At 51.0% G+C, this 23,958-nt stretch overlaps 1 protein-coding gene across 2 annotated transcripts in view; it reads right to left on the reverse strand.

The window, feature by feature from the left end:
- The window catches only part of Fat2 (FAT atypical cadherin 2), an 89,541-nt gene that overhangs the window by 50,977 nt on the left and 14,606 nt on the right, over positions 1-23,958 (reverse strand). Inside the window, exons 1-7 of one of the 2 annotated variants that reach the window (XM_005376164.2) lie at positions 20,208-20,263; positions 14,914-18,183; positions 12,871-13,185; positions 6,312-6,370; positions 4,668-4,979; positions 2,720-2,930; positions 274-413 (exon numbers count right to left, since the gene is read on the reverse strand). In XM_005376164.2, coding sequence (XP_005376221.1) covers positions 274-413; positions 2,720-2,930; positions 4,668-4,979; positions 6,312-6,370; positions 12,871-13,185; positions 14,914-18,169 — 4,293 coding nt within the window. In that variant the 5' untranslated portion in view covers positions 18,170-18,183; positions 20,208-20,263. Of the gene's footprint in view, positions 1-273; positions 414-2,719; positions 2,931-4,667; positions 4,980-6,311; positions 6,371-12,870; positions 13,186-14,913; positions 18,184-20,207; positions 20,264-23,958 lie in introns of those variants that run through there. The other variant, XM_005376163.2, reaches the window with a different exon arrangement.

A 23,958-nucleotide genomic window follows, 5' to 3' on the forward strand; every position in this document is an offset into this window, starting at 1 on the left:
GCTCACACCCACGGCAGCCCTTGTGGCATCACAGCATTAGTTGAAATGCTCATTGAGACTAATGTGCTCATTTTACAGGGATCCAGAGTGGGAGCCAAAATGCTCTCAAGGTCACAGAGGTAGAGTGTGTATTGGTGCCCAGAAATTGATTCCAGATTCAGTATTCTTAGAGGTATACCACATCCTCAGAAAGTCTCCAGAGCCTCCTTCCTACCAGGGGCAAGGGGTTCCGACGTCCTTTCAATTCAGGGGCTGCCCACTGAGGCCTCTAACCTGCGTGGCAATGGTGTGGAACCCGTCTGTCACCTCCACGGTCAAGTTATAGCTGGACCCTGTCCTTGTATCGAGAGGCCTGGCGATGACAATGCTGCCTGTGGTCTTCTCAATGTCAAAGTCCATGTTCTTGTCCCCATCTGGAGTGGGAGGGGGAGAGAGAACGCACAACCTCAGTGACCTGGGCAGCAGCCGCATGACCCAGGCCGTGCAGCAGGTTGACAGCGCGTGGTAGAGGCCGACTTTGATGCGACGGTGGGTGTGCAAGGAGGAACCTGAATCAGAGAATCTAAGGCTGTGCAGAAACAGCGTGCACCCGAGTGACAGGCGGACCTTGCTGGAGACTTTATTCTGCCTCTGGGACGGAGGCCTGCAGGAGCAAGGGAGCCCTCCATGGCTTCGAATCAAACTACGCAAACACCCGTAACAGTTCTGTGCCGAGACGCAGGACAATATGACAGTAACTCTGCTCAGTAAGAAGAAATTGATCTTAAAAAAAAAAAAGAAGCAATTGATCTAATAAACAATAAGAATTCAAAGTACAGAATAGGATGAAGCTACCTGCCTGTCTTCTGAATAGAATTCTCCTCAGTGCCATGGAAATATGTTCTATTTAAAGCATGTAGCCAGGTGTGATCGTGCAGGCCTGTAATCCAGCGCTCTGGGAGACTGAGGCAGGAAACTCAAAGGTTCAAGCCCAAGCTGGGGAGCGTAAGTGACTTAGTGAGTCCCGGTCTCAAGATAGAAAATGAAAAAAAGGACTGGGGGTATAGGTCAGGGGGAAGGCCCTGAGTCCACTCCCTAGTACCATGAAAAAGGAAAGAAAAAACTCTGTAATCTTACATATTTTATGTTAATAAATGTATAATATATATGTAAAATATTATAAAACAATATTTCAATATAATCCTATATGTATGTAGACTATAAACATATACTCTGTATATGTATAAAACATATGTTTATATATTATACATGATGCATAGACTACATATTGTATAAATATCATAAAATATTGTAATATAACCCATGTATGTGTGTGTGTGCATATGTGAAAAGAAACACGCCAAAGCTGTAACAGTGGATTATCTTCTGGGGCAGCCCGTTCCGGACCCCTCCTGTCTCTCATGAGCCATTCCTATTCCCCATTCCTTTTTCCCAATAAATTTCCCTACTTTTAACCTCTGTTGTCCCTTAAAATTCATTCTTTGGGGAACACAAACTCAGCATACCTGACATCTCCCCTATATCACAGTATTTAAATAAAAATTGTAAAAGCCACAAGAAAAGAATGGCTTCTTCAGCTGCGGGTGGTCTCGTGAAAATGACAAGATTATCTTCTGGTGGCTGGTAACTTTTATTTTCTTGCCAGGATTCATTTGTGTTTTCTAAATGTTCTATAGGGTACCAGCATTCATTGCGTAGGAAAGAAAACACACAATTAAAAGAGCAGGAATCAGAACTGGAAGTAAGACCAGGGGGCAAAGAACCTGGGCCAAAGACATTGCCTACCTTGCCCCTGACCCTGGCTGGAAAACTGTAGTAGGATTACATGGTTCACACAGTTGCTGAAACTCTTAGAGATTCTTAACTTAAAATCTCCGGATGGATTTCAGAGAGTCTGTAAAACCTTTAAATCTGCATGCAAGTTTACATTTGTGGGTGTGCTCACGTGTGTACAACGTTCTTAGAAGAGGACCTAAGCATTTGTGCAATTCCAAAGGGGTCTATGCCCCTCAGATGTCCTTTACAAACTCTGCTGCTGAAGCACTCAGGAATGTTAGAGGGGCCCTGCAGAGCCTGCGCACCCAAGCGTCTCTTAGAATGAGAATGAGCATGAGGGTAGAGCAGTGGTGGCGAACCTACGGCACATGTGCTGCAGTGAGCTTTGTTAGCATCAAAAGCTCAAAAAGGTTCACCCTCACTGGGCTAGAGTGTGCAGCTTCCTGACAAAGTGTGTCCCTAAATATGCGGGGAGGTCCTGAGGTCAATCTTGAGCATCCCGCTCCCCACAAAAGAAGAGCGAGATTGAGTACTGCCCCTGCTCATCCGTGGGGGACCCGGGACCAACACACTGAGAACCCCCCCAGGCAGAGCTGGTCTCAGGCGCACCATCAACAACAGCCTGCGCTGACTTTGCACTTTGCCCTCTGGCTCTTCCTGGACCACTCATCTTAGGACTCGCAGGTGTTTAAAGTAACGGAGGCTCAGTTCTGACTGGGGTTAGCAGAGAGGTCGCAGATGCTCCACCTGACGTCACATCTGTAACGGAAGGGAAGCTTGGCAGAAGTACCGCGCTTCCTTCCCTCTGACCCGCAGAACCAGGGAAGGGGTCATCAGCATTCGGGGTCAAAGGAGGGGCTATCGAGCACGACCTTGAGAGGGGACAGAAAGGTGGTTCTGTGAGCACTAGCGCTGGTCTGTAAAGGCCCTCCTTGGGTCTCACCTGTGATGCGGAACCAGAAGAGGCCGGGCCGGCCCTCGACACTGATGACCCCCACCATGTGGTTCACGGGGTCTGTCTCCATGACCGTAAAGCTGTAGTGGGTCTCATCAAAGGCCAGTGGTATGGACGATGGCCGAGGCTGGGGGATCCATTCGATGTGCAGCCGGACGCTGCTGGAGAGCGCTGGCTGCCCACTGTCTGTTGCCTTGATCTAAAAAGAGCGCAACCCCAGACCTAAGCCATCGCTGAGCCAGCCCCCCGCCCACTCATTCATTTATTCAACGCCCACCCTGGCCTTGCTGTACAGGCATCATGCTAGCTGCAGCAGGCGCAGCTGTGAGCAAAGCACAGAGCCTGAGCTTCTGAACCTCCTGCTTAGTGAAAAATAGTAAGAGATCGCTAACTGAAGGCTTACCAGGAGCTAGCTCCCAAAAATGGTCTTTACACAATAAAGTGTGATTAAAAAAAATACACCGAATATAAATAAATATATATATATTAATTAGAGTAAAAGACATATGGCCATTAATCCCCTTAAGAGCAGTCCTCTTGTTTTTTTGGTACTGGGAATCGAACTCGGGACCTTGTGCTTGCCAGGCAGGAGCTGTGCCGCTGAGCCGTCTTCTCGACCCTGGTCTTCCTGTTTTGAACACACTAACCCTATCATTCTTGCCACTTTCTGGAACAGTTTGGAAGTCTTTTGTGAGTGTCTTTCGTTGCACTGTTGCAGCTTCCTCCGTATCCTGAGTCACTTCCAAATGTTTACCTTCCATGGTGACCGTGACATTAGGGAAGAGCCAGAAGTCATACGGGGTCAAATCCAGTGAACGGGTGAACGAGGACAGCCCGTCATGCGTGTGAGCCTGCCTCTCCACCGGCTGGCGTGCAGCAGCACTCACCGTACCTGTGAGCACACTTGGTAAAGATACTCGCAGAAGAGGCCTTCCAGAACTGCTTCAGAAAATGGCAAGAATACGGGCTGTGTTTGAAGTGAGGCAGGGTATTTTGAGGGAGATTAATGGCAAAATGTCTTTCCCTATACTTAAAAAAAGTTTAAACATTTACCTCAAACATATGCCCTTTACAACAACCATAAACACAGTAATCTAGAATTTACTGAGTTCTCATTATTATCTGACCTTGCTCCTAGAGCTTTGTGTGTAGCATCTAATTTAATTTTCACAGCAGCCCTGGAAGAATTACTATTATCATCTCCCTCTTACAGCAGAAAACCGGGGCTCCACACGATAAATTTACCCACCTGATAATGTACCTGGACAGTAGCAAGGCTGAGCTTGAACTCAGGCTGTCTGACATGAGAACCTATGACCTAGCCACTTGGTACACCGGCTTCCTACAAGAAAAATGTTCTTATCCCAAGTACACAGATACTAAAAGACTCCAGAGTTCAATGACTCGTCTAAGGTCACATAGGTGCTAGGGTCAAAACCTAGTTATATCTTGATGCCAAAGCCCTTGTTTCTTTCATGAAACCCTTCTCTAGAAGAACAGAGATGAGTCAGGTGTGGTGGTGCATGCCAGCGCTCTGGGAGGCAGAGGCAGGAGGTTTAAAAGTTTCAGCCCAGCCTGGCAACTTAACAACTTAGCTTGTTTCAAAATTAAAAAAATATTTAAAAAGGGCTGGAGATACGGCTCAGTGTGAAGGTACTGAGTTCAATCTCTAGCACCACCACCACCATGACCAAAGACAAAAACAAACAAATAAAACAAGATTTCCCAGGCCCTTCCTGCCCTCAAAGAGAAAGGCCCAGAAAGGCCCTTTGGTTAAAGGCAGGACTCCCAGTTTTCTGTGGGTAGGGTGAGGCCAAGAAAAAGAGCACCACTTCCACTTTGCCACGGCTGTCTCCCTCCTTCTGCATCCTGACAGGAAGTCATAGCCAGGTGTGCCCCTCCCCACCCTCATCCCCCCCCCCATCCATCTGCTCACCGTTAGGATGTTGTACTCCCCAGCTGTAAAGGTGCTGCTGGATGACACCACACCTGTGACGGGATCGATACTGAAGCCCTCCTCATCACTCTCCTCAATACTGTACGTGACACTGCCATTGAGACCGTCATCTGGATCTGAAGCCACCAGCCTGTACACAGCCCCAGGGGACACTGGGCTCCGCCTCTCTGGAAGGCGGACATTGAAGAGCTTGTGGGAGAATATAGGTGCATTGTCATTGACGTCCAAGATGCACACCACCACCCTGGAGGTGGACCTTAGGGACGGCTCCCCGTTGTCCAGCACAGTCACCTGGGGATAGAATTGAACATGAGCACCCGAGTGGCCAAATGCAAGGGAATGTCTAGGCACCATCACCCACCACATCCGACCTCTACTCCTGACAGCATGCAAATATCAGTCTGTTCTTTGGCTTATGTGCATTCATTTTATTATCATACTCTCACCCACTTGGATCTCAGCTCTCTAGGAATCTTAGGAAAGCCAGAGAGAACAGAGAAAAGACCAGAGAAAACCGGAAGAAGTCTAGGCCAGAGTCCCCAGGGCAAGAGCCAGGGAAGGCCCAGGCCACTTCTCAGAGACAGTTCACTTTTCATTTGCTTGTAATTCCCAGAAGCTTTGTTCTCTGGTTTCCTGAAGCTACTCAAGATTAAAAGGTGTTTCTACAGAGATGGGTGGAACTTTTGAGCCAGACACCCAGCCCAAGGCTTGAAATGAAATCCAGAGTGAGGGAAAAGGCCCCAAGGCAATTTCAGAACCAGGAGCTCTTTTGTGTTGGGAGTAATTGTCCTTGTGTGAGTAAACCCCAAGGGCATGGTGGGCCATGGAATGTTTCTACTCATGATGATTCACGTTTCTAAAAATATTAACATCTGTTACTGAACTTTGAACAGTGCTTCAGTCTGGAGCTCTAGAAGGCTACTTATTTGTTGCTTACTAACACATACCCATTTCTTACAGAGGGAGAGAGAATGTGCCGAGGAATATGCATCCCTCCTTCCTATGCCTTTAAAACTAAAATAGGTGCCTGCTCATCAGCTCTAGAGGAGGAATAGCTAGATTTCCACCCAGCATCTTTCTTTTCTGATTTAATGTCCTCTATATTACGGACTGAAGCATCTCATTGGAATGGGCACCATGGATGCCTATATGACCTTAAAGATATCCTACAGCGAGCAAAAAGACCTAGAAGACAAAGGGTTTTATCCTGGCTCTGCTACTGACCTAGTGAATAATTCTCAAGGGATGGACTAAAAAGCAGACCTGGCCAACACACAGCAGATGTATTCCACCCCACATTCCTGCAGTCATGTCAGGCATTACTAATCAATGAGCAGTGCCTGGATACCAGGCATTACTAATCAATGAGCAGTGCCTGGACACCAGCCTGGATACCACTTCAGATTCTTTCCCTTCTCAGTACTGAAGAGCTAGCAAAGACGTGATAATCTTCACCACTAACCACAGCAAAGATGAGATCAAGTCTGCCCTCCTCTCTGAGCTCAACAGTTCTCTGCTCAGCCACAGGGCTGGGTCCAAGGCTGCCTCCACTCCATAAATGACCTGCAGCCTCGCCTAGAAGCTTCTAAGTGATTCCAGTGCCCAAGCTCCCAGCTTCCTCACCTCCAGGATATGCTCATCCTTGCTCTCTCGGTCCAGCTGCCGGGCCGTGGACAGGAGACCTGGTGGGAGAGATGGTAGGAGGGAGACATGAACCAAGGACTCCCAGGGCCACTTCATTGGGGTGCCTTCAGAATGACACTCAAATCCCAGATGAGAATTCTTCTGGTCTTTGGGGAACAAGTATGTTAAGGGGAAGTAGAACACTGGGGAGAGGGAAGGGAAGGTGAGAAGGTGGAAGAAGACAACAGAAATCAGGTGTTACCTGAAATTCCCACTTACATCCAGCTTTCACCATTAGGTAGGGGCAATGGGTCAACAACTCAGCAACCAGCAGCATCAAAAGCCTACCCAGTGAGATGCTGGCCCAATCAGATGCTTGCTCAGTCAGAATCCTACCCAATCAGATGGCTGTCCAATCAGATGTTCTCCCAATCAGAGGTCTGTCCAATGAGATGGCCACTCAATCAGAACAGTGCTCAGCTGGAAACAGCAATTAGAGCTGCAGGTGCGCAAGGATGACTACCAGCAACGCTGAGGTGTGATTCTGAGTCCTTGTCATTGAAATTCAGTGAGTATGTTTGTACTCAGCCATCATCCATTCTCTTTCTAGTAATAAAAAGACTCCAGTTTTTCTGAGGATAAACTACATCACTCCTAATTTCAGGCCTCTGTGATCTGACTCCTCCACATCTGGAGTAAGGTGTGTAGCCGAAGACTGGCCGATCAGCATGAATTAACCCCAGCCTTCCTGACTGGTGTACTGCAGACACATGGCTGGTTTGTTTCACGAGAATCAACTCTGGGACTTCTGCAAAAAGCTAAAGAAAAGAATCTCTTTTGCATGCTGGGTATGCTGGAAAGGTATTGTGACACCTGACAGCAAGACTTCCAAGAAGACCCCCTACTCGGAGAAAAGGAGGCAGGGATATGCAAACATCGTATTGTCTCCCTAGTGTAAGAAACTGAAAGAGTAAATAAAATCCAAAAGGTACAATAGACATTGTGAAAGGGAAAGAAACTGCTCAAAGGGAAAGAACGACCGACTGGGATGAGGGAAAGGAGAAAAGAAAGAAAGAAGGGAATATATATATGATAGCTAAGATAACTGTACTACTAATTTCTGTTGGTTTATTGAAAGGAACAGTTAATGCTTAATTTTCATTTGATCAATTTTGCATGCCTATATCTGGTAATCTGAACAACTACTTTGAAGATAACAATATGCAATATAACAGCCATTGTTGATTTCTTATCACCTTATTTTGAAATTCTGTATCATTGTTAATGTTTTTAAAATTCTCTTTAAAATAAAGAAGATAAAGAAAGAAAGCAAAGGAGGAAGGGGCAGGACCTGCATCCCTTCATGTGAACCCCCGCTGGGGCTGCACCTGCTGCCACGCGTGCCTGGACTTCTCAGTAAGGGAGCAGAGCAGCGTCTCGCATCCCCTCAGCCAGCGTGGACTGGGTTGCTATCTCTCCCATCGCAGATGACTGAGGCAATTCTGAGATTTCAGCTGTTGGGCCGGGGAGGATGAGAGCGCAAAGTGGAGTTGGGGAATCATTTCGGGACTTTGGAATTGCAAGGCTTCCACTCCAGCGAGGCGCCATTGCCTGGCTTAGCCCCCTCCCTTCCCTTTCTATGGCCCTGCGAACCTCACATCCAGCCTTGCGCTCCTCTCAGGGCACCACCCCCTCACGCCCTTGGTGCCGCGCCTTGACTTGATTTTTCCTCCTGAGGTCCTTCAGCTTCAAACTTCCTCTGTAAAAATTGAATTGGATGAACCCACGGTCCTCTGGCTGTAGGTTCTGAACTTTTCATTCCACTTTGAGTAATTATTCTAAGGAGTGAAGGTAGAAATCTGGGATGATGAGGGCACACACATGTTCTTCGCAATTGTGCTTCAAAAGGTAAACAATCAAGTATGGACCATATAAAGGAAGAGGAACATGAATTATATGTAAAAAGAAAGAGCGTGCAACTATTTCAAATGCACTTTTTTGTAGAAGTGAACACGCTATGTTTTTATTGTTCACCTAGGTCTGAATACCAGCTGTCTCCATGACCAGCACGACGTAGGCTCCTCTCAGATCATCTGTACACTGGGGAGGTTGGTCTTGATGATTTGTAAACCTACTTTGAATGTGCTGAGCCCCGGGGGCTCTAAACTGTGACAACAAGGGAGAGAAGGAGCCAGTTCTCTGCAAGAGTCAGGGAGCCCAAAGTTGCGATTATGAGGAGCTCAGAATGCCATCCTAAGCCCCCCGCCTGGGAGGTCACACGTGGGTATGGAAGGTCTCCTTTAAAGGAGAGCAGAGCTATCGGTGGGGGTCACGGGGCAGCTGAAAGCTCTCGGTAGGTTTACTGGTCCTATTTAGGCGATGAGGTGATGGAGACAAGGAAAGTAAGTGTGCAAATGGAGGCTCAGTGGGGGGACTGGCGGCTCCAGGTGGGGGTCAGTGTGTGAAAGGCGGGTCGGTGTTGGGGAGGAGCCTCGGGCGATGGAAAAGCATAACCCCTGTGAGGAACACGTTACTGCCTCGTGCAGTACAGCACATGTCAGCCGGGTTCCTCCTCCTAACTGACGGGAGGAAGTGGGAGGGGCTGGAGGAGGCTCCTGGACAGCCCCACACTGGGCAACCTTCCCTCACAGGCAGAAGCCTAGTGGTGATGAGAGACACCTTCCTCGGGCTCGGGTGGGACGCTGTCCTAGGCCACCTGCCTGGCTCACCCTGCCCCCCAGTGGAAGGGCTCAGGGCCTGAGAACCCTCAGGCAGGGAGCAAAAACGTGGGGTCTCGGCAGCCTTCCGCAGCTCTGCCCATGCCTTTCCTCCCTTCGCCTTCTCCTCTCTCCCTCTCTCTGTGTGCCCCTCTCCCTGTGTAGTCTCTCTGTGTCTGTCTCTCGCCAGCCCCTCCCCCTTTTAATACTTCCTGTCCCTTTGCCTTCTGTGTCTCAATCTGTCGCTTGTCCGTCTGCCCTTTCCCTACCTCGCATGCCTCCCCTACACTAAAGGACCTGTGTTCCTGGGGTCACAGCCCCGCGGCCTCCTGAGCTCTTGGCCCTGTGGACACTCTCATCTCCCTCTCTGCCATCAGTGTCTTCATTCCCGGGGGGTGCCTATGTCAACGGGACATGGCAGGGCCACCCGCACCAAGGAGGTGCATCCAAAGCCCCTCTTTCTTCTCCTGGCCTGAGGTGGCACCCAGTTGGTTTAGCTATTACCGTTTCCATCACCCCACCTCAGGCCCATCTTTGACCCTTTCCTTCCTCCCTTCCCTCATCCAATTGTTTTTCAATAGCGCTTGATTCCACCTCTGATGGGTTCCTGTTCCTTCTACTCTGTTCACCTTGACCCACCGCAGTCCAGGTCTTACCCCAACTATCTTTTCTTCTTTGTCTCTCTTCTCTTTCCTCTTTCAGCACCATGGAGCCAATGCTCACTGAGCTCGTACGTGCCCAGACTCTCTTCTAAGCTCCTACATTTCTACGTATTAGCTCTGTGAAGCCTCACAGTGGTCTGGGTGGCAGCTACTGCGATCTCCATTTTACTGGTGAGAAAACTCAGGTACAGAGCAGTGCTGATTTGTATGTGCTCCTCTTATGAGTTCATATGCTGGAAACTTAATTCTCAGGTTCATATTTAACTTTATCTGGAAGTAGAGCCTTTGGGAGATACTTAGGGTTGGATGAAGTGATGTCTCCAGGACAGCATTCATGGCTCTATAAAGAGGAAGAGAGACCTGCAGTAGCACATTGCTCTGGCTCAGCAACTGTTGAACCTCAGCCATGTTGTGATGCACAAAGACCCTCATCAGACACCAGCATCATGCTCTTGGACTCCCAGCCTCCGGAACTGTGAGCCAAATAACTCTTACTTGCTGTAAGTTACCCAGTCCATGGTCTTCAGTTACAGCAACACAACACAGACTAAGACTTGCTCTGAAATAACTTTCCCATGACCTCCTCATGGGTAAGTTGTGGAATGAGAAACACACCTCAGAAAACTGACTTGCTTGCTTTATCCTCAGCAAGGCCCTATCTTCCTCCCTGCTAGCTACTGTTTAGAACATTCTCCTTGCCACATTCCCTCCCAGACTGTGGTCTATCACTTCTGCCCCAAACTTCAGCTCCACACAACCAACCCTGTTTCATGCAGCCACTGCAGAACCCCAACATTGGGCCACGTCTATACATGTTTTACTGTGTTACTTTCTTTTGCACTGGTCTGTAATATTTATATCTAAATATTCATGCCTCTAGTAGACTGAGTTCTCTAAGATCAAAACCATGGTTTATTGCTTCAATCTCCCTACCACTGATTGTTTAAAGGCCTTGTGAGGACAGACACCTTTAAAGATTTGCTAAGTGCAGTAAGTGAACATACCTTGAGCTTAATAGATTGTGGATGATGGCAAGAGATTCATTCATCTATCTAACAATAATTTATTGAGCTCCTACTGGGTGCTAGGTACTTCTGGTGGGCAAAGGATAATTCTGGTGGGCAAAACAGTCTAGGTTCCTTTTCTGGGAAAACTTTGAAGTCTAGGGGGACATGGATAATTAATGGAGTAATCGCACAAATGAAATGGGCTGTATCGTGAGGGTTACAGAAGGGAGGAAACAAGGCCAGGAATTTAGCTCACTGGCACAGCACCTGCCTGGCAAGCGCAAGGTCCTGAGTTCGATTGTCAGTACCCCAGAAAGAAGGGAAAAAGGGATGCCAGGAAGTGTATTGTGTTGTCAGTGAACACTTCTCAAAGGAAAGAACAACAGGATTGGGATAAGGGTAAGAAGCTCAGCAGACCAAAGGAGAGAACAGGCTCCTGGTGGGGAAAAAGGTGGGCAACAAGGTAGGCAAAGCTCTGTTTTGAACGCAACCATGGGCTGGAACTCAGAGATGCAGCGTGACAGAGACGAGGTAAAGCCAGAGGGGCCAGCAGGGCCGTGAGTCTGTGGGACACAGCAAGCCACAGGTTTATCCTAAGGGCACAAAGAAACCATCCAAGCTACCCTGCTGGGGAAATGGGGCGGCACAATGGCGGAGAGGAGGAAGGACAGCTAGGGGCTCCTGGCTGATGGATTCTTTTATTTTTAAAAAAGCTCATGCTAATGAAAAGTTCTTCTCCTCAACTGCAGAAAAATTAGCAACATCTCTGCCATCGAGGGCGTTTTGCCAGACTTGCTGTCAGGGAACTGTGGATAGTAAACAACAGGGATTTGGAAGAAGTTGAGAAGTTAATGCCCTGGGTGAGAGATATCATAGCTCTTCTGAAAAGGGAGGGACAGGGCAGCCCTAGGTAGAGAACCAGCTTATGCCCGTTTTCCAGGGAGAAAGTGCCCTCCCATGACTAACTCATACCCCGAGGTCAAAGGTTAAGGGGAAGATATCCTAACGAATGTCACTGGGGCAGACAGACACTGTCTGTCCCAGCCACCGCCTGCCCTGGCCTGCCGGCGCATGGCCCCTCCCAACCCCCTTTGTCTTACAGACCGGTGAGAAGCCCATTGAGTATTCTCCCTCTCCCCTCCTCCTGTCTTAACAGGATTCTCTCCTTCTGGGACAAGAGGAAAGGATGGAGTAAGATGTTGAGTTCTGAGGAGAAAATGTCAGCCCCCTCTGTGACAGGACTGCAGTTTACCCCCGTGAGGGAGGCGGATGAGGCCTTGGAGAACTGCCCACAGCGCTGGGAAGCGGCTCTCAAATTTCAGTGCCAATGGGAGGGGGGCAGGTGGCATCAAAGGGGGAGCAGGCTGGGACTAAGACAATAAGGGGCAGTCAGGGCCGTGAGGGACCCAGGATATGTGCCTGGTCTACATGGGGAGCCGCCGGCGGCCTCCGGGATACTATGGGACTATGAAGACAATGTGGCCACATACTTCCCGTTTTTAAAGAACCATCAGAAATCTGAAGCGCTCTGTAGAATCTGCCAATGTTTAAGTGTTGGCCATACCCTGAAGAGCCATTGTTTAAAGCTTGTGCAAGTCCAACAGAACACGTCTGTGGGTGATACCTGCCTTACTGCCGCCAAGCTGCGGACTTTGGATTCCTCTAAACCACCCTCCCCCACATGACCTTGGGCCAAGGACAGTCACGAGGGAGAGGGCTGACTCAGTGGAAGGGGTCCCTGTGCGGGACCCACCATCTGTCAGCAGGGAGAGGTGGGCTGGCACTGGATGAGGGAGCATCTGACCTACGGCTTGTGACTCAGGACTGGTGAGTTTGGGAGCATTTGGATGTCTGAGTCCTGCCTCAACCTTTGCGCAACCTAGAGCAAGAAACTGCAAAGCAAGAAAGGGGAAAATAGATGCAACTCATTTCCCAGACATGGACTTTGTAGAAGAGTGCCTCTGATTTTGTCATTCATTGGAATCCCCTACAAGTCTCATTAAAACACAGATTGCTGGGCCCTACCCTCGGGACCCTGGTTCAGTAGGTCAGGGGCAGGGTCGAGAATCTGAATTTCCAAAAAAGATCACAGGCACTGCTGCGGATGCGCTGACCACACGCTGAGAACCATCTTTGCAGAGACACCTGCTCCCTGTGCTTTCTGGGTCCTTACCTGTGAAAGGGTGAATGGAGAAGAAGCCCATGTGGTTCCCACTGGTGATGTTGAAGGTCAGCTTCCCTCTGGAGCTGGAGTCTAGGTCCCAGGCATCCAGCTGCAGCACGGAGGTACCCAGGGGCACGTCCTCCGGAATGCAGGGGTAGAACACAGGTCTAGACATGCGGGGTGGGTTGTCGTTGACATCCATGATCTCAATGTAGACTTCAGTGACAGACGAGAGGGGTACAGAACCCCTGTCCACGGCCAGCACAGTCACCCAGTAGTAGGGTACGAATTCTCTGTCCAGAGGTGCCCGAGTCTGAATCATTCCTGAAACAGTGAATCGCCAAACCCAAATTACTGTAGAGCCAGAGTGGCGTTAGAAACCACCTACCCAACCTTTCCCCACCTGTACCGTGGAAAGGTTACGGACAGGTATTCCGTGAAAAGAGGGAATAGTTGTCAGTATGCTGAGCTGAACACAGGAGAATTAATGGCCATATTGCAAACTATCTTAGTCAATGTAGGGCTTCCAGCAAACAGTATAGTGGACCCACTTTCCTCTGACTGCTTCAACCCCAGTCCCAGTGACTTACGCACACTCTGTAAGTGCGATTTCCTCCTTACTGTCCCTCAACACTTTTCCTCATTAGTTAAGTTCTGGCAGAGCACCAGCTTAAGAGCTAGGGGTTTGGTCAGTGCACTGCTGTCCCCTTTCCATCATCCCCATGATTTTAGGGGCTTAGCTTCATTCGTAGCTCACTCATCCCACAGTTGCCTACTATGGTCCAGCTCTGAGCTAGGGCTTGGATGTCCGACAGGAGGCAGAAGCAGTTTGCACCCTAAGCTCACAAGGGGCCCCCAACTGCTGAGGCCTGAGTGATGGGGGAGGAAAGAGCATGTCAAAGATGACACAGGGAAACTGAGGCCTTGAGAGGGAAGCTGGCTTCACAAAGATGATATAATATAGCAGGTAAGTGAAAGAACTGGGTCTGGAATTGACCTAATCGAATGCCTTTTCCACCACATCCCCCGGCCCTGTCTCAAAATAAATCCCCCTACACTGTGGACTCCTTCAAGGCAGCCACATGCCTCCCGGCACCTTGGGGCCCCCAAGTGCTGTCTTAGCAGGGGGTGCTCAGTACGTATTTGCCAAATTGTACCTTTTTTCTAAAGCCTAAAAACAGAATAAAGAAATGCTTGTCACCTTTTTCAAGGGCAATTTGGGAATCTCTATAATCATGAAACTGTACATTATCAGGCTGGGGATATAGCTCAGCGGTAGGGTACCTGCTAGGCCTGTGTGAGGCCTTAATCTCCCATACTGCCCACACCCAAAAGTGTATTTTACTCTTTGACCCTGCGACTATGACTTCATTCTAAAAAATTTTCCTACAAAGCTGGGCATGGTGGTGCATGCCTGTAATACCAAGCACTCAGGAGGCTGAGGCAGGAGGATCGTCGAGAGTTCGAGGCCAGCCTGGGCTACACAGGGAGACCCTGTCTCTAAAAAAAAAGTTTTCCTACAGAGATTCATTCATATGAGTACAAGTACATAAATGAGGATATACACTGTAGAACTACATCAGAGAATATAGAGATAATTAAAAGGACAAAAATGTACTTACAAATAAGATGTCCTAATCTTACATTATGTGAAAAAGTCAGTTTCAGAAGTAGTGTCAATTATGTTCTCACAATAAAATGATAGTGAAACTATATCAGATGCAAAGAGAAGAAATTGAGAAGACTGCGGACCTAATTGTTAATAAAAATTATATCTGGAGAGATAGATGTGGCAGGCAGATATTTATCTTTTATATATGGCTATATAAAAACGTATAAGCACGTGTGTTACTTTCACAAACAGAATGTGTGCCTCTATGTATATGGACCTCCAGCAAAGATTAACTTAAAATAAAGGAACAGGAAAGAGAATCCCTGTTTGCTGCTTTCCTTTTGTGCTTGCGGCCTGCTTTCTTCCAGAACAGCCCCTGATTTCCCTGCATTCCTTTTCTCCCGGGGCCCTGCCACTCCCACCCGACCTCAGCCCCGCACCTGTGTCTGGGTCAATACTGAAGGCTGCGAGGCCGCTGCCGGCCCGGAGGAAGTACTGGAGCTCCCCGTCCAAGCCATTGTCATCATCGTGGGCCAGCACTCGCACCACCTGGGTTCCCGGGGGGCTGTTCTCCAGCACCTGGCCTTGGTACACAAAGGAGGCAAATCGAGGCGGGTGGAGATTCTCGTTTACATCCAAGACTACCACCTCCACGTGGCAGAGGGTCCTGCGGGCAAGGGGCCTCCCACTGTCACTGACCCACAGGCTCAGGTTGTACCCACCCCTCCTCTCAAAGTCCAACTCTTTCTCCAGACTCAGCGCCCCGGTCATCAGGTCCACCCGGAAGGTTCCATGGATGTCATCCAATAAGACATACTGCACTTCGCCTGCAGGGCCCAGGTCAGGATCCGAGGCATCCAGAAACGTCAAGATGGTCCCCGGGGGCAGGTCCTCTGGCACCTTCAGGCTGTTGAGCTCTGTGGTGCACTGGGGAGAGTTATCATTGACGTCTTCTAACGTGATTATCAAGTCAGTGACTGAGAAGAGCTGGTGGCCCTTCTTGGGCTGGTCCCTGGCCTCTACCTTGAGTACATACTGAGCTTCTGCTTCTCGGTCCAGGTGGCCTGTGACGACAAGTTCCCCAGTGAGAGGGTGAAGGGAGAACTTCTCTGTGGGGCTCAGCAAGGTGTAGCGAACCCTCCCATTATCTTCTGAATCGCCGTCTGTTGTTTTTAACTCTGCAATGGTGGTTCCCACCTCTGTGTCCTCTGAGATCGTTAGCTGGTACCCACCGGGAGGGAAGCTGGGCGCATTGTCGTTCCAGTCTTTCACGTTCACGGCTAGCAGCTTCCAGGAGGACTTCTGGGGAGTCCCCAGGTCATACACTGTTATATTCAGGAGGTAGAAATTGGTGGTTTCATAATCCAAGGGAGCAGCCACAGTGAGCAGCCCTGTCTCCAGCTCAATGTCAAAGCAGCCCTCCTCGTTGCCGTCGGCAATCACGTAGACCAGTTTGCCATTAAAGCCGGTGTCAGGGTCAGTGGCTGCCAGGTGGGCCAAAGAGGTGGTGACGGGGACACGCTCCAGAATGTCAATGGACTGGGGGAAATGGTCTGCGAACTGGGGGGCATGGCGGTTGATCTGATATGTGGTAAGAGAAGTGAATTCCTCATCACTGGACTCCTGGTCCTGGAGCCCAACCGAGTGGAGGACCGTCTTGGTGAAATGTGTCAATACTCCCGTTTTAGCGCATGTGACAGGAACCTCAAAATGAGGGTCTTTCACCACGGTGACATTCAGTGTTGTGGGCAAGGCATAGTTCTGGCCATCCCAGGCTGTAATTTTCAGAGAGTAGCTGGTGGGATGACCAGCACCAAGATTCGTGAAAGAGCGTTTGAGGGATATCACCCCTGAGAAATGATTTAGATCAAAATACTCTAGTTCATTGCCTGATAGGATCTCATACTTTAGATTCTGTAGCTCATCCACATCTATGGCCGAGAAGGTCATCACTGACTTCCCTACTGGCCAGTCTTGGTGAATAGACACAGTGCAATTGACTTCTTCAAACATTGGCTGGTTGTCGTTCAAATTCTTGAGCCTAAGAGAAACAGACACCTCCTTCTCCTGGCGAAAAGGGGCTCCCCAGTCTGAGGCCCGTACTCGGAAGATGTAAATTCTTCTCATGAGCTCATAGTCCATGGGTTTGGAGGTGGAGATGACCCCCAAGAAAGGGTCAATAGAAAATGGCACGGGTCTGGGACTGGTGATGGAGTAGGTGACACATCCATTCTCCCCGCGATCCCAGTCTGTGGCAGTCACAGTTAAGACCCTGGTGCCTGGAGGAACGTTCTCATCCAAGGTGCCATCGTAGGAAGACCTGTTAAAGATGGGGGCATGGTTGTTACAGTCCACAACGTCAATGATCACCGTGGCGGAGGCCAGGCCTGGAGAGGTTCTGATGTGGAGCTGGTAGTGGGCTCGGTCACGGACGTCCATGAGCTTTGTAGTGGTGATCAACCCGGTACGAGCATGAAGCTTAAACCCTGCGCTCTCTGAGGACGGCTTTAGAACATACTGCAGGTTGGGCGTGGCTGGCGTGACTTTCACCAGCACCACACGGCTGCCGGGAGGGGAGAACTCACTAAGCTGCACTCTGTAAACGGGTTTCTCGAACTTGAGAGCAGCCAGTGTGGAAGGCGGTAGGTGAAAGCCCCTGATCTGGGAACGGAGTGAAGGTCTGCTCCCGCTCCTGGCCTGGAGGCTGAGGTTGAACCCGTGGAGATGCTCCAGCCAGTTGACGTCTCTGACAGACACCAGACTGAACTCGTTGCTCCGGGCGTAGGACTTGATGGCTTTGAAATGCTTTCCGGGGTCACCGCCAACAACCTCCAGCAAGTCCACTTCATCCCCCGCGCTGTTGGCTTCTACCCTCACTGTGGCATATGTGCTGCCTTTGTCACTGTCTGCCGGGGTCACCGCCACCGAGGTGATGGCTGGGGGCTTCCTGGGGGCAGGCTCCACGTGGACAGTGAGGGCGGCCAAGTTGCCAAACCCGTTGCCCTCGGAGATTTTTCGCATGCGGTCCACAGCCAGCACCTGGAGCTCATACTTCCCCCGCCAGGTGACGTTGAGCTTCCCAGCTACGGTCACCACACCGCTGGTGGGGTGGATGGCAAAGATCTCGGATTTTGTGTGAAAGGCATAATAGAACTCTGCGTTCTGGCCCAGGTCAGCGTCTGTGGCGGTCACTTTACAGATGGGGCTCTTCAGAGGCAGGTCCTCAGATATGGTGACTCTGTACGAGGGCGGGGAGAAGAGAGGCTTCAGGTCGTTCTGGTCCAGGATGTGGACCACCACGCGGGTCAGGGCTTCAAACTCCAAGGTCTTCTCCGTGGCTTGGATGATGAGGGTGTAGCTGTCTTGGACCTCCCTGTTGAGAAGCGCCGTGTTGCTGCTTTTCGTCCGTATTCTCAGGAAGCAGAAGTTCCCTACCACGTATTCCTCCGCCTTAAAGACGTTGACCACATCCCCGGAGATGATCCGGTAGCGCACTGCCCACTGGGGCTCCGTGAGGTACATGCCCATTTTCACGGCGCTCTCCACGTAGGTCTTGGGGGCAGAGTTCTCATAGATGGTGGCGTTGTAAAGGGAGTGCGTAAAGCGCCAAGCTGAGGAGTCGGTTCCTTCTGGAGGCTTCTCACAGGTCACGTGACAGAGCAACCACACGGCCAAACCCAGGAAGGCAACAGTCATGGTGAAAAGGGCTCCTGGCAAAACAGAGAGGGTGCAGTTAGGGAAGAAACGGTTTCTGCTGCCGGGGCTCTTAACTGGAGGGCATTTGTACCATCTGGGGACATTTGCCAATGTCTGAAGGCATTGTTGGCTGCCCCAGTTGGGGAGTGGGCATCTGGTAGGCAGAGCTGGGGGTGCCGCTAAGCTGCAATGCACAGGACACAAGTGTCTCTCCTCACACGTCAGTGGTGCCAGCTGGCTAGACACCTGCCCTGTGACCCACCCTTCATGGACAGAGCCTGATTCGGGCTCATTTTGAAATTGGAACATAGACAAATATGCTCTCCAAAGCACCCGGCTCTTATAGCACAGAGCTGGTCACTTACTCTTTTCTAAAACTCTCTGTAGCTATCCTGGAATGGTAAAACAGCCCCAATTCTTAGCCAGGAGCCCAAGCTTAGAATATTCTGTCCTTCCTATAGGGCCCTTCCATTAGGGACGTGCAATTACCAAATTGAGTAAGGTCTACACAGGTGGAAAAGGAAAGCTGCTGGGACCCCAGGGGTGGCATCAGGCTGCCTGGCTGTCAGCCCAGGCTCCACTATGGGCTAGGAGGTGTCTCTCAAGGCAACCTTATGAGTTTTGATTTTCTCACCTGTCCAATAGAGATAAGAACATTATCCATCTCATGGAGTTGTGAAAATTAAAGGAGCTGAGTGTGGTGGCACACGTCTGTAATCCCAGCACTCGGGAGGCTGAGGCAGGAGGATCGCCATGAGTTTGAGGCCAGCCTGGGCTCCATAGTGAGTTCAAGGCCACATTGAACTACATACTGAGACTCTGTCTCAAAAAAACAGAAGGCCAGTGATATAGCTCAGTGGCACAGCACCTGCCTGGCAAGCATGAGGTTGTGAGTTCAAGTCCCGATACAAAAAACAAAACAAAAAAAAAAAAAACAAAGGAAATAATGAAGGTAAAGGTGTTAGCGGGGTGCCTAGTATCCAGTAAGTTTTAATATTAGCCATTATTAATAATAAAAGGTTAAGGCTCATAAAAGGAAAGAAGTCACTCTCCTCGGGTCACAGGCTGTGGCTGCCGCTCCTGCTGCAGGCTCACGTGCACCTGCACCGCTGTGCATCCCTCATTTGTAACCAGAGCAGAAACGGCTCCTGAACTCCAGGAATGTCAGAGCTAAAACGGCCCTCAGCGAGCATGGGGCCTGCCTTGGTCCTCACGCACAGATGGGGAGGGATAGAGCCTTACCCCGGCTCACACAGCGGGTGGCCAGCTAAGAACCCGTCCTTGGAAATCAGTTCCTGCTGAACTAATGAGCAAATGCTCTGCCGCTCTGACACGTCCTGCTGTCCTCACTCTGTCCCTCGCCCTTTCCCGCCGAGCCCCTCCCTGAGTCCAGCCTGGGCCAAAGCATGAGTCTCAGCGGGGCCAGGGGTTTGCGGGGAGCAGGGGCTCCAGGCTGGTGTCTGACCCTCCCCGGAGCCTCTGTTCCTAGGAACTTCTGGGGAGCATTCCTGGATGAAACAGGCCGGACTTGTTTCTCCAGTTGCCTTGCTCTTCAAAGGCAAGGAAGAGGTTAAGCTTCCAGGGCAAAGAGAAGAGGAGGTGCTCGGCGCCAAGTCCTCCAGAGAACTGAGCGAACTGGGCACAGGGCTCCCAAGGCCCCAAGGCCCCGCCGGTCCCATCCACAGGCGAGAGGTGAGAAGGGAGAAGTCCACCTAACTCGGCAACCCAAACATGCCCCGTCCTCCCAACGTCCCCACCACATCCAGGGTGCCCCAAGCCCGGGCACCCTGGAAAAAAGGAGACAGGCTGGAGGCAGAGGTCCACGTTTGGGGTCCAAAACCCTGGGTCCCAAAGAGCTGTTGTGTATCCCCCACCCTGCCTGCCCCCTGGCATCACCCCGAACTACCTCTGCAAGCACAGGGGAGCCAGCCCCCGGCAAATGCTGCACTCGCCCGACCTGTCGAGCCTGCCCCAGCCCAGGGGGACCCCTGAGCCATTTGCTTTGGAAGTCGAGCCCCAGGGGGCAAGGAGTCCTTACCCCAGCCCTGGGTGCGTGCTCCGGGGCGCAGCAAGCCAGGGGTGCATGCTGCCTGCCCTGCCTGCCGTGCACAAAGCTTCCTGTTCCCCAGGTCAGGGCCGGCGCGGGGCAGGTCCCGACAAGATGCGACTGGGCTGCAGGGCGCCAGGCGCAGGAGCGGAGCCAGGCCCGTTAAGACGAGCTGCAGGGAGGGAAGCAGAGCCAGGGTCTCCCTGGAGGGGAGAAGATGCAAAGCAAATGCACCTTCGGGCGGCAGCAGAGGCTCCTGGCCATGTGCAGAGTGTAGAACGGACACGCTGCCCCGACATGCTTTGCTGAGGGGTCCTGGGCACCTGGTCTGGATGAATAGGGCACAGAGGAGGCATTTTGGGCTATAGCACCCAGGGCCACTGTTTTGAAACACCTTGTAAAATATAAATCAATTCATACCCCTCGCTTGCTCAAAAACTTCCAGTGGCTTCCCATAGTGTTTAGATTAAATCTAAACTGTATATCATAGCCTAAAAGGCCCAGAGCCATCTGAGCCCTGGGGATTCTGCAATAACTCCCTGCACTCTCCAGCGCCCACTGCACTCCTGTCCCACCTCCTTTCTCCTCTGTCCAACAGGGAGCTGCCTCAGGGCCTTTGCACTTACTTTCTACCAAAACTAGTGACTTAGCAAGGCCCCGTTTCAAAAGGGGCCTTCATCTGGGGCTCAGCCCTCAGATGAAAATGACACAATATGTTGGAAAGTTTTCGTTATCCACAGACTTAACAGTCCCAGTATGAACAAGTAACAGTTGGGTGAGGTTTTAGCTCAAATGTTACTTCCCGACCCCAATTTGAAGCAGCTCCCTGCCCGACCACCTTATCACGTCATCCCATTTTCTTTGTGGCGTGTGCCACCACCCCGCATGTTCTTATTTATCTAATAACTGTCTGTCACTTGCCACTGGGTTTCCCGAAGACGAGAGCTTTGCATGTTTTATTCACGGTCAAACCCCCAGTGCCTAGATCAGAGCCTGGTACACTCCAGGGTCAGGAAATTCTAGCTGAAATATAGAAGGTTCTGGACTTAGGAGAAGCAGCCACAGAAGGAAGATTCCAAGAGCCTTTAGAGGTCACCTCTTCCTTTTGAAGCTGGAAAGTAAAGTCCCAAAGAAAGAAAAGGGGCCTCGGCTGATGTCCCAGCCTGAGCATTAGCTGTGGACGCTTCCCTCCTGGCTGTGCTCCCGGGAGGGAGAGCGGCTTGGTCACTCAGGCATCTCACTGCAGGGCTCCAGGCCCAGCGCCACCGTTTGCTCCTTGTAGAACTCAAGAAAGTTTCTCCACATCGCTGGGCTGCAGTTCCCTTGTCTGTAAGATGGGGCTATGAGAAGTACTGCGCTCGTGGGGTTTTCTGAGCACTGTAGATAAGATTTACATATTAGTATGCTTGCCACAGTGCCCCGCACATGGGCAGCATGCTCCGTACAGATGAGTTCTTTTTAGTTTTTAATACCCATGCAAAATCAAAACCCTGGTCAGGGCAGAGGTGGGGTCCATGGAACTCTCTGGAGAAGATCCAGTCTATGCTCTGCGGAGCAGGAAGCCAACAGTACCTGGTCCAGTCCAAGCCTGCTGGCCCTGCTACGGGCGGGCTGCTCAGGCAGGCGCTTGTCTGGGGCGGGGCCATGAGCTGCCTGGCTCCGGGATCCAAGGAGAGATCTACCTGGGGTGAAAGTGCGCGTGTGTAAGGAAGCACACATCAGTTCTTGAGTATGCACAGCCTTTGAGTAATTGGGTGGGTACTTTGGTTGTGTGTGTGTGTGTGTGTGTGTGTTCATCAGTCAACCCTTTTAGCATTCGTGTGTAAATCAAAATGCCTCTGTGTAATTCCCAAGCCCATTTCACAGATAGGGAGGCGGGGAGGAGGGTAACACACTAGACATTGTGTGGCCTGGACACACAGCTTATCTTCGCTGACCTTCAGCTGACTGCTTTCAGAACATCATTTAGAAAACAAAGTCAGTGAATGTAAGTGCTGACCACAGTACCCTTACTTTTCCGCAGCTGGCTTACACATGAACTGTTGGTGTGTGGACCACGAGAACTGCAGGCATATCACGTCATTCCGAGGATTGAGCCCAGGGCCTTCCCGTGGAGCTACATCCCCAGCTGATCTGTTCATGTATTTATTTGTTTGTTTATCATTCCGAGACAAGATCTTGCCGAGTCACTAAGTTGCCCAGGAGAGCCTCAGACTTGCAAACCTCCGGCCACAGCCTCCCACAGTGCTGGGATCGTAGGCACGCACCGCCGCGCCCAGCTCCCCTTCTGTTCTTGTGCAGGCTGAGTTTCTGCAACTCAGTGCCTGCGAACTCTGAGGAGGCTGTGACTCGGCTGTCCCCGTGGCTTGGTGCTCCCTGCCATCTTCTCCAAATCTTCACTCTGACACTCAGCAGCTCGGTGATTACAACACGCGTGTCTCTCCAGACCCCTGGCGGCTGTGTGCGCACGACTGCGTGGCACGGCGCTGAGAGAGCTTCCCTCGCTACCTGCACCAGCCAGGAGCCACCCGGAGTGAGTGTGGCAGAGGCAACAGCTCCCTGCTCCAGGGGCCAGGCAGCGTCTGAGGGCATCAGTGAGGGATGCTCCATTCTAGGGGGACGCTTGTCCTTGTGGGGGGACGAGCAGAGTTCACACCTCCCTTCCAAGCCATGTGGCTGTGACTCTTTGGCCTGTGTGTGCCAGAATGTCTCCATCAGACTTTAACCGAGCTGCTGAAAGGCAGAAAAGAGCCCCCTGGCCACGGACCCAGGCCGCACACCAGCCCGTGCTCACTCAGCGCGGAGGTCAGGTCCCTGCCGGCTCTCAGGAGACCGAGGAGGTCGCCCATTCTCTGGGTGGCCTCGGTCCAGCAAGTCCCCGAGCCTCGCAGACCTCTTTCAAACTCGTCTATAAGTGATGTGAGCTTCAGCTGTGGGGGTTAAGGGCAGCGGTGGCTCAGGGATTCCAAACCTGTGTGCTGCTTCCAGAGGCAGAATCTCTTTCCTAACAGAACTGTGCCTGGAAACCATCCAGAGACACATAGCAGACAGGAGCGTTAGGAGCTGGCTGAGCTCAGGGCCGGACCCACTGGCTTGTCCGTCACCCTCTGGGGAGCACGGGTTTGCAAACCAGCTGAAGGATCTCTGGGAGCTTCCAGATCCAGCAAGCTGAGGCTCCGACATTCTACCGCTCTGGGTGCTCGCGTGAGAACTTCTAAGACACATGGTCCCCCGTGTTATGACTGTGACACTCTGTGAGCTGCGCTTGTATTAGACCATGCATGAGTTTCAGGCATTTTCAGCTGCAGGACTCCATGCCTCTATCCTGAACTCTATTCTTCCCAAGGGGAGCTTGTAAGGACTTCTGAGCCAAAATAAGCTTCCACTAAGAAAGCTCTCACAGATTGTTTCTGACAAGGGAATCCCTCCTCTTTCCTCTCAGAAGTACCCCAGCACAGTAGCGGAGGAACTCTCCCTCCAGGCCCAATACCTCTCCTTCTCTCAGGCACATCACAGACAGTAATTACAACGCACCTCATACTCCTGGGAAGCACGCTTGCCCTCTTACTCCCATTTCTCAGATAAGGAAAACTGAGGCTTGTAGGGCATGTCCAAGGCCACCCAGAAAGACTGCAGCTGAGCTGAGCAGCCAGCCTGACTACCCAAACATGGGTGCTCTGTACCCCCAGGCAGCAGAAAAACACCAAGAAGATGAAGTATTTTTTAAAACTCTAGAGAGCCT

The sequence above is a fragment of the Chinchilla lanigera genome, unplaced genomic scaffold (genome assembly GCF_000276665.1).
Source record: "Chinchilla lanigera isolate Chin_1 unplaced genomic scaffold, ChiLan1.0 scaffold00007, whole genome shotgun sequence".
Classification (NCBI taxonomy): Eukaryota; Metazoa; Chordata; class Mammalia; order Rodentia; family Chinchillidae; genus Chinchilla; species Chinchilla lanigera.